The sequence below is a fragment of the Chelmon rostratus genome, chromosome 7, assembly GCF_017976325.1.
Source record: "Chelmon rostratus isolate fCheRos1 chromosome 7, fCheRos1.pri, whole genome shotgun sequence".
In the NCBI taxonomy this organism is placed as follows: domain Eukaryota; kingdom Metazoa; phylum Chordata; class Actinopteri; order Chaetodontiformes; family Chaetodontidae; genus Chelmon; species Chelmon rostratus.
The window spans coordinates 24,532,282-24,547,215 of record NC_055664.1 but is presented as its reverse complement, the minus strand read 5'-3'; the positions used below and the strand labels follow the sequence as shown (position 1 = coordinate 24,547,215).

The 14,934-nt window shown below is 44.7% G+C and overlaps 1 protein-coding gene across 1 annotated transcript in view; it reads right to left on the bottom strand.

Moving 5' to 3' along the window:
• Window positions 1-14,934, bottom strand: part of nectin1b (nectin cell adhesion molecule 1b) — a 73,031-nt gene that overhangs the window by 14,656 nt on the left and 43,441 nt on the right. Inside the window, exons 2-5 of the mRNA XM_041939990.1 lie at window positions 10,362-10,733; window positions 8,103-8,402; window positions 7,374-7,491; window positions 2,767-2,918 (exon numbers count right to left, since the gene is read on the bottom strand). Of these exons, the coding sequence (XP_041795924.1) occupies window positions 2,767-2,918; window positions 7,374-7,491; window positions 8,103-8,402; window positions 10,362-10,733 (942 nt within the window). The remainder of the gene's footprint in view (window positions 1-2,766; window positions 2,919-7,373; window positions 7,492-8,102; window positions 8,403-10,361; window positions 10,734-14,934) is intronic.

The following is a 14,934-nucleotide window of genomic DNA, read 5'->3' as shown; positions in this document are numbered from 1 at the left end:
ATGATCCCGCTGTAACATATCCATGTTGCACCTGCGTGAGCCACAAGGGCAGGACAGCTCTGTCCCTGTTTGAACACACTGCTGCAACTCCTCTCTGCAAGCTAAAGCACCAAATCACGCTAATGTCTGACACTCAACTATAGTAGTTTGCGAGCTCCTGCAATTTGACTGGGCGCCATGTTGGAGCTGATGCTCTGATGCTCTGAACTGCACTTAAGGAAGGGAGGCCAGCTCCTCTCCCTTTAACTTCCACTGTTACTATGGGAACTGGGAACATGCTTTTAAGACTTGTATGGGACCCTTTGGGAATCTATCCAACACAGAAATTCAAGACTTTTGCCATCTTACAGTATAGAACAACACTTGCAGCGAGCGTCCAGCCGGCTTACTGCTACAGAGGATACAAACATATGTGACAGTGAATATTCAGGATATGTGTGGCCGTGACGGTACTCAGTATGACTCCAAATATCAAAAATAGAGACCAGAAAAAAAGTGAAAATACTTTGTTTCAGTGCGTTATCACAGGTCTCAGTGGTGGAAGAAGTGTTCAGATCCTCAGTATTAATACCACAATGTGAAAATACTCCACTACAAGTAAAAGGCCTGACTTTAAAATCTGACTTGTATTATCAGCACAATGTGAAAGTACTTTACTTGTACTTCTTTTTTATTATCGTATCTGATGTGTTTTGGATGAATATTACCGCTGCATTAATGTGTATGTTGCATTTTACTGCTGTAGATGTTTAAGGTTGAGCTCATTTTAATAACTCTATCCACTGCTGGCTAGGTTAATCTGCAGCGATGCATCATATTCTGTAAAACTGTCCTGTGAGAACCACGTATCTCCACAGAGTCTGTTTTCAGCTTTGTGGCGATGCAGTTTTCAGCTCATCTGACGGGGTTTTTAAATCATTTATTCTTCTAAAGACATTGGTGAATTTCAGCAAACCCATTAAGGACTGCTGAGTCCTTCAGCCTGTCAGAATCAACACATTTGGAGATAAAGAGTTTTCACTGAACAGGAAGGGTATGAAGAACTGTCATCTGAAAATCAAGTAGTAACGAAAACTGTCAGACAAGTGCAGTCTAGTACTTCAAATTTGTAGTTAAATAAACTACTTGAGTAAATATGCTAAGTTACTTTCCACCACTGGTTCTCTGATGTGCAATAATTAAGTGAATGAATTATTATAAACCCACAACTTCAAAGTCTATCATTCCATTTGATCCAACCTGCTGCAGAACAGTCTGCAGACCTTCACACGGCTTGAAAATGTTAAAAATACAGAAACAACAGAAGAAACGCTCAGATTCAATTTTTGTATGCCGGCAAATTTAAACTGCATGAGTTGACATTATGCAGCCACGCTTTGTTCACCTCACTCACTGTATAAAATCATACAGACAAATGATGAGTATAAGCAGAGAGACTACAGGGACAATAGCAATGCGGTTTGTTAATTTAAGCAATCAATGAAAAAGCAGAAATAGAAAATGACTTCGGTGCCTTTGTTCTGCCTTTCCAAAGGGATACAGTACTTTATGGCAAACAGTACAATCTCTTTGGAACACAATCACTCAATACAAGCTGGAGCAGCGTGATTTCCTGACGGTAGATTACTTCCTCAGTTTCCTGTTTGATAAGTAAGGACTGTTCATGCTGCTTTGAAATGTCTATTATCACACTATTAACCCTCCTACTTTGGATGGGCAACTTTTCACAATGCAGGTAATGACATCACATCCTACAAAGCTGCTTTGTCCTAGCCTTACCCTCACCAGCAGAGAAAAACACACTGAAAGAGAGGAAACAGAAAAAAAAAGGTATGCAATGATACTGTAAGGCACAGCTGTTCACTTCACACCAAGCACAGCGTTCCCAGAGACACAACATGAGTCAACATGCAAAGCAATGCAAGTTAGAACACCCCCGCTTCCCAGAAACCAAGCAGCACAAAGAGTAAAGGGAAAAAGTCTTTCCAGTCCGACCAGAGCAAAACTGTGACAGTCTCCCAATACCGCACACACACAGCTGGGACCAATAGAAGGAGGTTCCCACATTTGGAGTACGTATAGCAGATCTGGTATATATTGTACAGAGGCTTTGAGTGCAGAATATCGTTTCCTATGGATAAGAACCCAGAGGAACCACAGTGCGTGTGTGCCAACAATTATGTGGAAGGCAAGGGAACTGAATCAGTTTTGTTCAGCATTTTGTTTTCCCCTGAAGATTGAAGAGACAAAAGAACGAACGCAGAGCTCGACTACAAAAGAGGCACGAGCTGTTCGCAGAAATGTGAGCGTGATGCGAGCAAACTATGATCAATACAGTACCCTCACCTCAAGCCCCTACTTTCCTTGATGTTATTTTAGGCGCCAATAATAGACCTGCTTTATATCGCTCCCACACATGGGATGCGTAACAGGCCAGGGTGGGAGGGGGCGGATGTTGTGTTCTCACAGTGTGTGTGGAGCTGTGATACACAAACACAGGCTTTTTTTTTTTTTTCCTCGTCTAACCTGCCACACGGTGCAGCGGGGGGCCGCGCCGCCAGGGGAGGCGGGAACCTCATCGACAACACGCAGGCAATCTGCTACAATCGGCAGGTCTGTGCCTGCGCATGCATATTTGTGTTTACTTGGGCGGACGGGGGTCTGACGGCCCCCGACAACATTTTCAGAGGGGCACTGTATTGATGCGAGCCATGCCGGAGTTACTGAAGAGACAGAGAACGGAAGCGGCCGCCTTCATCCACCTACCCGTGATGTTGACGTCCACGATGCCGGTACGAGTCCCGATGCCGTTGGTGGCGTCACAGACGTACGTCCCGGCCAGGTCGTAGGTCACCGGCCCCTTGAAGAACAGGGTGTTGTTCTTGATCTCCACGTTGCTGGGCAGGGAGCCGTTCAAGCTGTGGCGAGAGAGACAGGCAATAACACAGACGCCATAAAACGGCAGAATTACACCAGACCACAGCAAAAAAAAAAAAAAAAAAACTCTCCCAGGAGCGGCAAAGCAATTCAAAGCGCCTGAAAAATACAGTCTCTAGTGCCAAACAAACCTGGATGTGTGTGTCGGGGTGAGATAAATACCAGGAATATTTGACAGCGATATATTTCAGCCATCATCCATCAAGTCCAAACAAAATTATGAGGACAGGGAATCCCAGCAGGTCCAAACAGGTAAGACATAGTTGATGCCTGAGGACACAGGCTTTTTTTTTTGGCATGAGGAATACAAAACAGACAGTAGTGGGAGGAGGGTGAGGGGCGCTGAGGGGGGGGGGGGCTTCTTTCCTCAACTATGGCACAGCTCACATGGCTGAACTCAAAACTCAGGGGAGCTGTCAGGGGAGGCAGCTGATCAAGCGATAAATGCAGAATCTACCAAATGCTGGGCTGTCAATGAGAGCCGGCGCCCGTCTCTCCCGCCTGAGGTGTTTGTCTTCATGGTTCGCTATCTCTACAGCGCCCGGGCCCGCTCATGTCCTTTGATCAGGTCAGCACAATCTGAGGTCACGGTTCACGAACGCACCGACCCTCCGTTCTATTATCTGGACCCTTTTTATGGAGCCCGGAGGCTGAAGGAGGTATCACATTTCGCGACAATTAGTCGCTTCCTGTTGCCTTCCCCTCGATCAGCCTCATCAGCTGCTCTGAATGCATCTAGCTTAAGAGGAGCTGCAGACACCACTGATAATATTAAACGGCTCTCCGGGCTGACTGTGGAGAGCTGCTGGGTGTTGGTGGCAGTTTTGATCCCTTTAAACAAAAGGGACGCCGCGAAGACTTCCCTCCCCTCTCTGCCGGGCTTGCTCTCTGTTCGAGAGACACTTTGAGGTCCGCTGTTTTGCGAGAACATTAAAAACAATGTAATGCTCCATTTATTACGGCGAGAGAAAAACAAAATGACATTGCAGAGAGGCAACAGAATTAGGTCTCGCGCTAACAATGGCCACACATCCAGCACTTGAAACGCGCTGAAGAGGCTTTCAACAAGGCTCTTCAGTGACGGGGAGAGAGACGCCGTGACGAGCTGTTTGTTAATTAATCTACCATAAAATGTCAGTTATAAGCAGCCGATCCACATGTGGTTACATGCATTTTATACATGGGATTTTCAAGACAGGTCTGTGTAAAAGGCAAAGGGCAATTTCTTCAGTATCCACGGTTCAGAAAGAAAAAAGCGACAGAAAGAGCTCCTATGGTCGAGTTGTTTTTCAAACGCCAGTATGGCGACACGGAGCTGCAAACAACCCTCAGTACAGTATGTCACGATTCAATAATCAGTTACCGTGTGAGCCTCTATCAAATGTTGAGTTCTGCAAAGCCCAATTGATTTGCTGCAGAAATGAAAGGCTGGCAAACTGCGATTCACCACAGATTCTGCCGTGATGTCTGCATTTGTATGAGACATCTGAAAGTGTGTGTGCGTGTGTGTGTGCGTGTGTGTGTGGAGCCTGAGGGGCAGCGAAATGAAAGGCTAACAAACAGCTTGAGAGAGATGCAGATCCTTCAGGGACAGGCTGGCCCGCTCCTATGCATGCATGTATGTGATGTGGGTGTGTGGAGAGTTCGATGAGGGGACTCAAAGACACTATACATCAATGCTCCATCCTGACTTCTTCCTGCAATCTGCATGTGGAGGCGGCTTTAAACTTGAACGCACAAATGCGTACTGTACATTTTTAGGCAATTCACAAAGGGCGAAATCCAACTGCTTAGAGGAGATTATAATGTTCTTTAAAAGAGGAAATTAAGGCTGCTCTCTGGACTTCAAACTAACTAAATGTGTAGCATTAAAGGATGTCGTCTGTAATCAAACATCCATCTGTTTTGTTGGCCTGAAAGTGTTCTTACATTCATGTTTAATGTTTAATGTGAGGTTTCATTCTCTTTGAGGAGACATTATCAATATTTAGTACCTGCTTATGTTAAATAAAAGGGACGTCAGCCTTAATAGCCTCTGTGGCGGCAGGATTGGCTTCACTACAGCTGTACATCCTGCAGTGATGATGCTTCACAATAAACCTGATCTGAAGATCATTTAAAGGTGCAGTTTCATCCACAGCCACAGAAAAACTTATGCTGACCTTTAATCAAACATGAATAATAGAATCAGTTTCACATTGAGGTAAATAAGCGAGCTAATGAGAGTGGAGTTTGATGTAATAATGCTGCAAAATACAGTAATAATAAAATTGCTTTTTTATTTATAGGATTTCATATCTTTCGAGGAGCTGAAAATGCACCGCGGAGGAAAATTGTTTCTTGTGGAAAGAGTAAAAAAGAATGTATTAAATGTGAAATCTTAGCAGACAAGTAATTGAGTTATTTGTGATAATCAGCAACTCGTCAGCCGTCCCTTCCCCTGCTTGTTATTATTGAGCCCACTGGAAATTACAGTCTGTACTTAACACAGACTTAACGAATGAGGACGGAGACTCGAGAATGCCCCACAGACAAACATTTCAAAAGCAAGCAATACAGGTGAAAGAGGGCGTGACCTTTTTTTTTTTTTTTAATCGAGTTTTCTTTTATTTCAGTGCAGTTCCAATAACCATTTTCTGAGAAATGGCTGTGGCATTGTGCTGGAGCACAAAACGTAAGATGCTCTGATACTTTCTTCAAGGTTTGCGTACATGCCGAGGCTTTCTGAGCACCCCACACAACGCAGACGCACGAAGACAAAGTGGGCAGAGTGAATGCAGATGACACAAATAAAGAGATTTCTAATCAGAGCTGCGACAGTAAGGAAGAGGAAAAGAACAGGATAAATACTACATGCACTTGATTGTCTCTGGCACGATGTGGACCTGTATCAGAAACATTAATATTTATTGGATTTGGCTACATCTCTCCTGTGTGTGTGTGTGTGTTTGTGTGTGTGTGTGTGTGTGCGTTTGTGGTAAAGTCTGACGCAATCCTGCCGGCCTGTTCCGGATCCTTCCGTCACAGCCTTGTGCTGACCTCCACAGCAGAGCCCAGGGGAACCTTCACAACAGATTTGGCATCTCATTTTCAGTGTAGCAATGGCCGTCCCCTCCTATCTGTCAGCACAGTGCCCTCGTCTTTCTAGATCACATCTCCTCACCCTCCTCCTCTTCCCTCCCTATCTTCCCCTATCTCCCGAAATCTCCCTTTGCCTCTGTAAAAAAGAAAAAAACCCAAACAGGTCAAATCTTCTCTATCTCCTCGTCTTCTTTCGCTGCTGTGTGTATCAGTGTTTCTGCCCTGAGAGCTGAAGCTATGCGTAAGGAAAAAAAAAAGGAGGGGAGGGGGACCCCATGCCTCATTAAAATCTAACAGTGGCCCTTAGAGTAGATACAATGAGGGCACAATGGTCTATTAATCCACATCCACTCAAGTCCAGTGACATATTTCTCAACTCAGCCTTCACCGAACAATTACAGAACAAATTGCTACATTTATCTCTCAATTTCACCGTGTAATACTTTCATTTAAAGCCGCGATACGCTCAGAAAAGTTGTTTTATATTCAAAGAGCGACGCCAACTTTTCTTTTTTTAATTTCGCATCAGACATCAAAACGCAGCGCGTACTTCGATCAGAGCAAATTACAGCAAACAATTCTGCATTCTCGCTGTTTTCCTTCCACGTCTTGTACTTAAACTACATCATTTCTGCACGACCAACTTTCAGGTCATTACTCGACGCAGATCAAACCCGGGGTTATTTGTCGATTCCCAGAAGCCTTGGAAACATGTTTGTATCTCTTCTTGCTCGTGTATTTGCAGTGATAGTCTCTGAGGCAGAAACACTGATGTCAGCCCTGCGGTATGCCGGCCTAATCCACGGCTCCCACTCCAGCTTTCAGATTCAGCCCTCTCCTCACCGCTGCCGCCGTGCCCTCCAGAGAACACAACAGCACTAACAACGACGCTTTCTTACCCCTCTACCTGCATGCTGGTCCTCAGACTTCAAAGCAAAACCCCAAAAGCAAAGCAAACCCTGTTCTGTTTGCATTTATCTCCCAGTATCTGTGACCATCAGGCAGATAGGGGTGTGTGTTGCTGCCGTAATAGCCCCATTGTGCTCTGCCTCGGGTCCGAGCCTTATCTTCATTACATGTTTTCTAAACAAACAAATAAATGGAGACACATTTCTGGAGAGGATGAAGGAAGCTGGTGTGTTTTTATCTTTGAAGATTACTTTCTGGGATATATATGCCTTGAAACAAATGATGAAAATGGGCAGACACTTTTTGATGAAGGCATTCTATGAAACTGCCTTGCCGTGCTTTAGCAAGCCCTCCGCAGAGACTCTAACGTGAGAGAAACAACACATTGCAACGCTGTCTTTTCCTCTGAGCCTTAAGGGGTTTTGCTGGGGTTTAGTCAGACTCACAGTTTCCACTGGTAGATCGTGACAGGGGGGTTAGCATCAGCCCTGCAGGTCAGCTGAACATTCTGCCGGTTCAGGTACCAGTTTCCATCAAAGCCCTCGATCTTCACCTCCGGTTCATCTGCAAGGAAGAGGATGCTGCGGTGAGTTCATCCCTCCAGAACATACTCCAAATCCACTGTCGTATCACCACACCTCTGCTGAAGTGTCAACTGTTGCTTAACTACTGAAGAAAACTTATTAACAATTTCTCTTTAGCTCTGCTACCTTTTTACATGACTGTAGGGTTAAATAATGTTTTAATGTAAACAAAAATACAGCATAATGGTATAATCAACACACCTCTCAGACAGGTGCACGGCGAAGCAGTGAAGTCCTACATACTTTCTGCACTAAAGGTTTCAGCATTTTTTGTAAATCGATCTTTTAAGATCTGAATTCAGTGATGTTTGTTTTGAATTATTAAAAAAAAGTGAAGGACAAATTTTTAAAAAAGTGATTTTTTCTGTGGGAGTCTGGTGCATATTCATCTGCTTTTTTTCTCCTGACTTTGCGCAGCGTTCTGAGGACCTTGTTTACTGTAAACGACAGGGACCGGTTTAGTCCTGCAGCAGGAAACAACAACTTTTAGGTGCACGAGAACATGAAATCCAGGTGAAGGTAAGTTCAAACCAAGCTGCTAATCAAAAACAAAAAGAAGGAGAGGCTTCATATGGGAGAGCACATCCTTACACTGCACGTTGAGCACCACGCTGTCCGTGATCTTTTCGTTTCGGTACGTCACGATACACGTCAGCTTCTGTTTGTGGGTCTCGCGGCTCGGTACCACCACGTAGTTGCTCCGTACCGTCACCGTCCCGTTTTGGTTGCGAGTCTCCTGGAAAGTGGCTTCGCCCTTCAACCTGGTGTCCCATTTGATCACACTTGGGGGCTTCCCATTGGCTGATACACAAGTCGCCACGGTCATCTTGCGTTTCTGGGCTCTGGCCACAATCGTGGGCGTTGTCAAGGTCATACGTGTCATAGGCCGAGCTGCAGGGGGGAAAAGATGAAGACATCAAACTACTGGAAAGTAAGTAAGTGAGTGATTAAAGCTCATTAAACAAAGATCTTGTCCTTTATTTCTTTCTTTCCATCTCATTTTACTAATTTGGTCTACTTCACCTACAATCAGCTTTGAAGTAAATTAAACTAAGAGGATGAGAGATGAAAACAGTGTTGTCGCTCAAATCAGTTGAAGCTTTACTTCTTTCCCTCCTCAAAGCCAAAGCAGTTGTCAAAGCTCTCACAGATGTAGAACCCACTTGCCTACCCGAATGCACAGTCATCCAATTTGAATCCTTTGTGAGTTGCCAATTAGCAATCTACTCGTGGTACATCAAAAGGCAGGCTTGAGCTGGAGCGAATGCACGACTGAGAGAGACAGACCATGAAGAAGCTTCTTTGAACGCTGAAGGTTGGTTATCTGCACACAGGTTCCTGACGTTTACTGAGCCGCAGAAAGCCTAAAAAGACCTTGGAGGCTCAGTAACACAAAATGGGGTCTCAAAGCTGACAAGAAGCTCTGGCAACAGGGACTACTTAAGCCAAGTGCCTTTTCTGTTACTGGGACTTAATGGAAAACACACCAACACTTAATTTCTAATTAGATCTTTAATCAGAGTCAGTGCACAACCTTTTCAAAGCTGCCTCTTTCCAAGATAAACTATCTCTCAGGCACTCGTTCTTTCTCCACAAGATGAGATTGTTCAAGCCAAATTACACACTCTGAAGTGGCCTTATTGATTTCCGTCTCACCTGCCATTTTTATTGACTGCTCTTTCTTTTCATAAAAGCCATATGGGCCAATCGGGGATTGGTGTTAAGTACACGTCACCCCAATCATCACATCATGAATTGATCAAAATGATTTTCAATTCAACCCCAAACAAGCATTCGCCACGTCCTCGAGGTCCTCGCAGTGAGGGCCTCGCAGACACGACCATGATGGATGGCTGGCGGTGCCGCTCGCCGATCACAGACTGTAAACAGCGTGGCTACAGCAGCAGCTTCGGCACACAGACAAAGAGCATCTGGTTTGAGGTGTTCCAAAGGAACTAAACCTACTTCACAACAAAGCCTGTGGCAATGTAATGTAGAAGAGCAGAGCAGAGCTGTTCAAGTGTTTTCCTTCAGCCTTTCGCTAAAGAGGAAGACAACCGTTTGACCCTGTGTTATCTGATTCAGAAAAGCTCTAATTCACGAGACAGGTTTTACGTCCCTCTGACTACTCATCAGGCCAGCAGCAACATGTTCGAGGGAAGAACTCCTTAACTGATGCTAAGATGTAGAACCTGATTCTCAGATCACACATCTTTGATTCACTGCAACAATTACACAACCTCTGTTCTACAACATGTGGAAGCCTGAAACACGCGGCTGACCAAGACATCTGGAGACCCGGATAACACAGTATGTAAATGTACATGTGTTTTATGATTTCATACTGCAACCCTATTTCTTTCTGTCACTGACAAGTGAAAACCATGCATCTCCAAATCAGGTAGCATTTATTTATGGACTGAAGAAAATTTGCCAAGTTTTTTGAATAAATAATTTGCAACCCGCTTGATTTTGGAAAAGCTGCATTGCCACAAAGCTAAAAACTCAGTGTTAGACTGTTTTTGTAGCTCCTTAATAGTGATGATGTTTTGGAGATATGAAATGAAATTCCTGAAAATGCCTTAAAAGCCTTTTAATTTTTTGACTGACCTGATAAGACAGAAATGTCTGTTTGATTAAAAAAATACATTCAAAACCTATGCTGTGGGCACAGTGATTGTTGCCACGAAGATAAATCTGACCTGGATGAAGAAATAAACGAATTGCATGACAACCAAAAAGAACTGACGTCTGTTCAGGAGGCTTTTGCTTCGGCTAACTTTCAAATGACAGATGCTCTGGATTCAAACATAATCTCCAAAACTGTAACATTTCTGCACAAGTTCTTACCAAACACAGTCAGGTTGACCATGTTCTCCCGGTTGCCTGCAGGAAACGTGGTATACTCGCAGATGTAGGCGGCTTCGTCAGACAGCTGCAGGCTGGAGAACACGATGGTGGTGTCCTCCAGCGAGGGCGTACGATGGCGAACCGCTGCCTGCTTGAAGCTGACCCGCTCCTTGAAGGGCGGCAGGACGGACACGCCGAGGGCCGGGTTGGCTATAGCCACGTTCTGCTTGGTGCCATTGAGGAGCTTCTGCCAGGTGACTTGAGAGATCTTGACTGGCGGGTTGCTGTTGATGAAAATGCAGCGCAGTTCCACTTGTGAACCCACAAAGCCAGACTTACTGGAGTCCATCTGTACCATCTGTCCGTCGCCAGCTAGAAGTTACAGAGAGAGAGGAAGAAAAAAAAAAACATTTAATTACGATTAACAAGTGTTCAAGGCAAAGCAAGGCACCCCAGTCAATAGCAAGTACATGCACTGAAAGTCAAGGAGTCAATTCACCCTCCAAGGTAGTACATGCACGCAGACCGCTCGCAGTCAAACTCATGGATTCAGCCACACACTCCACGTATGCTACAAAGGCATCGTCTGCTCCCTATACATCAGCGTAAAGAGTTGGTACATGGTGGTGGTTGTGTATAAAGGCTGAGGGAGTTATTAACATAATGGGCACATCTATACAACCTTGTCTTTGTCCACGAGGGTACTGTTTCTGATGAGATGGAAGGACCGAGCGGGAACCAATGCATCACTAATGAATGAGTACAAGGGCAGTGAGTAGGAGCCAAGTCATCGTCTGCTGAGCCCCCCGCCACCTACCCAGCAACACACCAGCTAGCCCATTGTAATTTTAATTACTTTTTACTCGCAAATACGTCAATGACTGCCTGGAGCTCCCATTAAAAGAAACAATGTACCGTCCAGTGTAAGCACTCAAAACAATGAGAACACACACAATAGCAATATAAAAAAAAAAAAAATACAACAATAATGCCCGTCTCTCCAACTACTGAAGTTTGATAGCAAAAAAAAGTCAATTAGCGAGGATAGACCTACTGTAAACTCCCTGTGGTGGTGTCTACATCCTGGTATTAGCTGTCCCTTTCAACCTGCCTGCTTTTATTTAGTGCTGGAATGATTAAGTGATCGACAGAAAACGACAATGATGATCAATTAATCACTTATTAAGCCCACAGGCCAAACATCCGCTGGTTCCAGCTTCTCAGCAGTGAGGATGTACTGCTCATTTATGTCACTGTGAACTGAATATCTCTGGGTTTGGTGTATTGGTCAGGCGATACAAAGAATTCAGGGATGCATTTCTGGATTTTTCAGTATTCAGCCACATTTTATGGACTACAGGACTGAATGACTAATTGAAAAATAGTCAACAAATGAATCAGCATTGAAAACAATTGTTGCAGCTCCTTTTATCCACAACACTTCACGCTCTCATCTTTCTTTGTTCCTCTAATCTTAAGTGCAGAAAAACAACTCGAACTTTCATTTTCAGGTGATGTGGGGTCTGAAATGACAGATGTGCCATTGAACTGCTGCAAGGCTCCTGCATTCTGTTGTCTTCAATGCGTCTTTGTTATCTTTGGCTCTGATTTATGTTCCGTTCCAGGTGAGGCCTGATGATGTCCCATTTCCTGGTCTGACAACCCCTGGCTGGGCTAGTATTTACAGCCAGCCACAGCTATAATTATCTCCTATGGATAGGCGAGGACCCACAGGAAGAAAGGCTGAAATTCCTCTGTTAATCACGCTAGACTCACAAAGCCACCAGTGAATCAAGTCATAAACAGGGAGAAAATGTGCTGTGGCCTCAAGTGGAGGACTGGGGCGCACACACATGTGCCACAAACAGAGCGGCTCTTTAACACTGAGTAAGTGCATCACAGTGATGGATAATCGCTGCGTTCGGAGATACAGCTTCCACAGGGGGCTTTAAAATGTGTAAGAATACCTGAGAGAGATCCCGTTAAGTATACACCCAGTGAATGCAATATCTGATGTAGTCTATCTTCAACTGCACAGGAATCAGAGAGGAGGGAATCTAAGCGTGCAGGCCGTCAAACTGTCTAAGCAGCGAGCGGCAGCGACTGTTGTTTTCCAATAAAAACTGCAGGCAGTCAGCTGAAGGACATCAGGACACAACACATACAGGACGAGAGGGAATATTTGGTGCATACTTTGGCTAGAAGACCATTAAGATGAACAAGGTACTTCTTTCCACCTTCCATGGCAGGCGCACAACTCTCAGGTTGAACGGTTCACGCTGGAAAGCAGCGCATTATGACAGGAAGGCAATTTCTATCTATTGTTATATTCTTTCACTCGAGCACAGCCTTCGCTGCCTACATCAAATTATATAAAAAAACAAAGTGACAACCTTTTGGAGTTACTGAGTGCACATCATCTTTCATTTCCTTCTGGCCATCAGAAAGACTCTCTCTATAGAGATTTAAACTTGGGGGATTTGACGATGACAGATTGATTTACTAATACAGTTTGACAGGGAGGACTGGCAGCCTTGTCATCTGTACCTTGAGAAACACCTGTGTCCTTGTGCACCTCGGGGCAATGCTTAACTCCATTTTATCACAGCTTAGATTACCAGTTGTGGCAGCTATAGTATGATATTTTTTTGAAATAGCAAACACAATTTACTGTGTGACAACACTAGTTAAAGTTTAATCTTAAGTTGGAGCGAAGTGGGGGGCTGTGTGTGCAGTGGGGGGCGGCTGTAAAAACTCATAAATATGTACCTGGCCAGACCTCACCCATTTGAATGCTAAAACAATACTGGCAGGGGCTGGCTGTATGAAAAGCTGCAGCCCCTCCCTCCCTCCCTCTGCCCTTCCTCCTTTGAGTCTGATGCTCCCCACTCACATCGAGGCAAATAAACAGCAGCTCATGCAAATGGAAACCAGAGGAATAGGCATAATTACACAGCCACAGAGCCCAAATCCCCTCCGTGAAGGACCAGGGGCGCCCACGGGGACCCCTTTCACTCAAGGACTGGAGGAGTCCTTGGCTGAGCACACAGTAAAGCTGTAATTACAGACTACACCAAAGACCGGCAAAGCCATAGAAGAGCAGAGCCACATACATGCAAGAGGCACAGAGAAGGTAGATTTTGTGGGAGTTAAGAGAGTCAGCGCTGCAGAAACAGAGGGGGAAAAGGGGGGAGGCGGAGTAGCGGAGATGCAGAGGGAGAGGGAGACAAAGAGTGAGGCGGAGCTTTAGGGAGATTTGTAGGTGTGCTGCAGGTTTGAGGCTGGCCGGCGTCGTCGCTTGTGCTGCTGCTGCTTTGTTCTCAAACTGACAAGAGGGTGACTGGGGGGGCAGTCATGCTCGAACACACCTGAGGCTAGACGCTGCCTTGAGAGTTGCCAGTAAAAGAGAGCAGCCCTATTTCTGGAAGGAAAAGCAATAGGACAAACAAAGCAGAACTTATGCCCGAGCTGGCAGAATATTAAAAAAGAAGAGCGGTTTGATTCGCACCAGGTGACTGACTTGGATCAAGAGGGACATAAGGGGCACCATTAAAACAGCTGCTGTGCCGTCTGGCAATGCACTGATAGCAGGAGACTCGCAAGGCCTCGGCACAGAGCTGTGCACAGAAGATTCAACTGTAATAAGATCCGGCCTGTCAGGCAGCAAGGAAAAGCATGTGCTTTGTGTTGTGTTGCATATGGCGCGTTGGACAACGTTAGCGGCAGGCTGCACCAAATAACAGCCTTCAGTCAAACGGCCGTCCCGCGTGGACAATATCCAGTAAAATACAGACCTGCGGGACAACCTTCCCTGCAAAGACTCTGAATCACAAATGCTGATGGGTGAATGTGTTTAAATCTGTCAGAGGTTTTATTACCAGTGTGGGAAACAAACAAAATGTAAAATGAAAAAAAACAAGCTTCAGTCTTTTCTGTAACAACATAAAAACAAATGAGAAGCCTAACATTAACGTTTAATTTTTTTTTTTTTTTTTTTGCCTTTACTGCAGAGGAAAAAGTGCTAATTAAAGTTTCTACTACATTCATACATCTGTTTGTTCCCAGATATTCTTTGGTACAATGTAAAACCAGACCTTGCTCCACATATAAAGCAATAACAACACCATAAAACCCTAAATTGAAAACCAGGGTGCCATCCTCTAAAGCCCAGGAAGCTTCTTTTCCATAAAACAACTGCTCTTTGGCAGCTCATCTCACAATGCAACACTATTGTCTTTTTTTTCCTGAGCTGAACTGGCCAACAACCAACAACATTTCAAAAGACAATTATTGGCTCATCTACCGTTACTCGGGCCATGCTCATCCAAGACAAATCCATTTGTGCCTGAGTCAAACAAAGTTCAGAATAATTCACCTCTCGCGGCTGCAATGGGAGGACGGCAAAGATTAAATAGGACTCAATGCATATTTTAGAAGAGGCGCTCATTAATGTCTTCTATTTAAAGCTGCACCAGGCAACTTGGCACACTGTCAGTCCCAAACGGCAGCGAGACGTCGCCGTTTGAAGTTTGAAAACTTCAAAAAAAACCCAAAAAATGTGTAATGTGATGTC